The sequence below is a fragment of the Sorex araneus genome, chromosome 2 (assembly GCF_027595985.1).
Source record: "Sorex araneus isolate mSorAra2 chromosome 2, mSorAra2.pri, whole genome shotgun sequence".
Classification (NCBI taxonomy): Eukaryota; Metazoa; Chordata; class Mammalia; order Eulipotyphla; family Soricidae; genus Sorex; species Sorex araneus.
The window spans coordinates 177,143,289-177,145,486 of NC_073303.1; the positions used below are offsets into that span (position 1 = coordinate 177,143,289).

Here is a 2,198-nt window from a genome sequence, read left to right on the forward strand (position 1 = left end):
ATTAGCATATATGTATGCATCTATACATATATATACAATAAAAGAGAAGATACATATACACTCTACCATCATCACCAGCAACTATAAAATTTCTAGACCAGTGGCCTAAGAGAATTGAATTATTAAAATTCATTTCTGTTTGCTCTTTACACCATACCTGGTGCTCAGGGTCTACTCCTGGTTTAATTCTGATGGTTACTCCTAGCAGTGATTATGCAGGACTAGAGATTGAACTCCTGCTTCTTGAATACACAGCATGCACTCCAGCCTACTGCTCTCTTTGGCCACTCAAAGAGAATTTAAAACCAAAATTGTGGATAAGTATCATCTCATTGTAGGCCCCTAATTAATGAACAGATTCTTTGGATAAGGCCAAGGTTCAAATGCAAGGTTCAAAATTTCTAGGAAAATCTGCTTTAAGTGTAACACTTAATTATTAAAATTTTTATTTTTAAAATTTATTTATTCATTTTTCTTTATGCTTTTTTTTTTTTTTTTTTGCTTTTTTGAGTCACACCCAGCAATGCTCAGGGGTTTGGTCGGCGTGTCTGTGACGGGAAGACGGGCTGTGTGGAGGCCTGTGAGCCTCCCGAATCGGCGCCACCATGAGAGCACCTTAGCCAAGATCGCGGAGATCGAAGCCGAGATGGCCCGTACCCAAAAGAATAAGGCCACAGCTCACCATCTGGGACTGCTGAAGGCTCGGCTAGCTAAGCTTCGCAGAGAACTCATTACTCCAAAAGGTGGTGGAGGAGGAGGACCAGGAGAAGGTTTTGATGTGGCCAAGATGCGTGATGCTCGAATTGGGTTTGTGGGTTTTCCATCTGTCGGGAAGTCCACACTGCTCAGTAACTTGGTAGGTGTGTATTCTGAGGTGGCAGCCTATGAGTTCACTACTCTGACCACTGTGCCTGGTGTCATCAGATACAAAGGTGCCAAGATCCAGCTCCTTGATCTCCCAGGTATTATTGAGGGTGCCAAGGATGGGAAAGGTAGAGGCCGTCAGGTCATTGCAGTGGCCCGGACCTGTAACTTGATTCTAATTGTTCTGGATGTTCTGAAACCCTTAGGACATAAGAAGATAATTGAAAATGAGCTGGAAGGCTTTGGTATTCGCTTAAACATCAAACCCCCTAACATTGGCTTTAAGAAAAAGGGTAGAGGAGGCATTAATCTCACAGCCACTTGCCCTCAGAGTGAGCTGGATGCTGAAACTGTGAAGAGCATTCTGGCTCAATACAAAATTCATAATGCTGATGTGACTCTGCGTAGCGATGCCACAGAAGATGACCTCATTGATGTAGTGGAAGGAAACAGAGTTTATATTCCCTCCATCTATGTGTTGAATAAGAATGATCAGATCTCCATTGAGGAACTAGATATCTATAAGGTGCCTCACTGTGTATCCATCTCAGCTCATCACCGCTGGAATTTTGATGATCTGTTGGAAAAGATATGGGACTATCTGAAACTAGTGAGAATTTATACAAAACCCAAAGGGCAGTTGCCAGATTACACATCTCCAGTGGTGCTGCCTTATTCCAGGACCACAGTGGAGGATTTCTGCATCAAGATTCATAAAAATCTTATTAAAGAATTCAAATATGCTCTGGTCTGGGGTCTCTCTGTGAAACATAATCCTCAAAAAGTGGGTCAAGACCATACGTTGGAGGATGAGGATGTCATTCAGATTGTGAAGAAGTGAAACCTTTCCCTTTCTACGAGGCCAACCACAGCAGCTTTCCCTTTGACCAAGCACCCAGTCCCAAGCCCCTTCTTGTTTTGGCAGTTACTGGATCAGGATTCAGGGGAGGGAGATGGAGGAACCCAAACTGGAACTTCACTTATCTTGGTGTCACCATGTTTATTGAACTGCATAAATTATCTGGTAGGCCAGCTGGCTATGTACAAACAAAATAAAATAAAATAAAATAAACATGCTTAGAGAAATATATTATTTTCCTTTGTTTTCTTCCTTTTATATCACACTTGGCCACTTCACACAATATATTTTTTAATAATTATTTGTGTATCTGTTAATTTAAATCATGACTTAAAGTTTAATTCAAGGGGAGAAAGAACAGAGCATTCACATCTCAGCAGAGAAGGGAGGAATGATTCTTTTTTTTTACTGGAGACATCTGTCACTGTCACTATCATCCTGTTGATCATTGATTTGCTTGAGCAGGCACCAGTAA

At 41.4% G+C, this 2,198-nt stretch overlaps 1 protein-coding gene across 1 annotated transcript; it reads left to right on the forward strand.

The window, feature by feature from the left end:
* Nucleotides 1-523: 523 nt before the first annotated feature.
* Nucleotides 524-1,906, forward strand: LOC101555892 (developmentally-regulated GTP-binding protein 1-like). The gene has a single exon (XM_012932383.2). It carries the CDS (start codon nt 524-526, stop codon nt 1,703-1,705), a length of 1,182 nt encoding a protein of 393 aa, XP_012787837.2. The 3' UTR covers nt 1,706-1,906.
* Nucleotides 1,907-2,198: the final 292 nt, after the last annotated feature.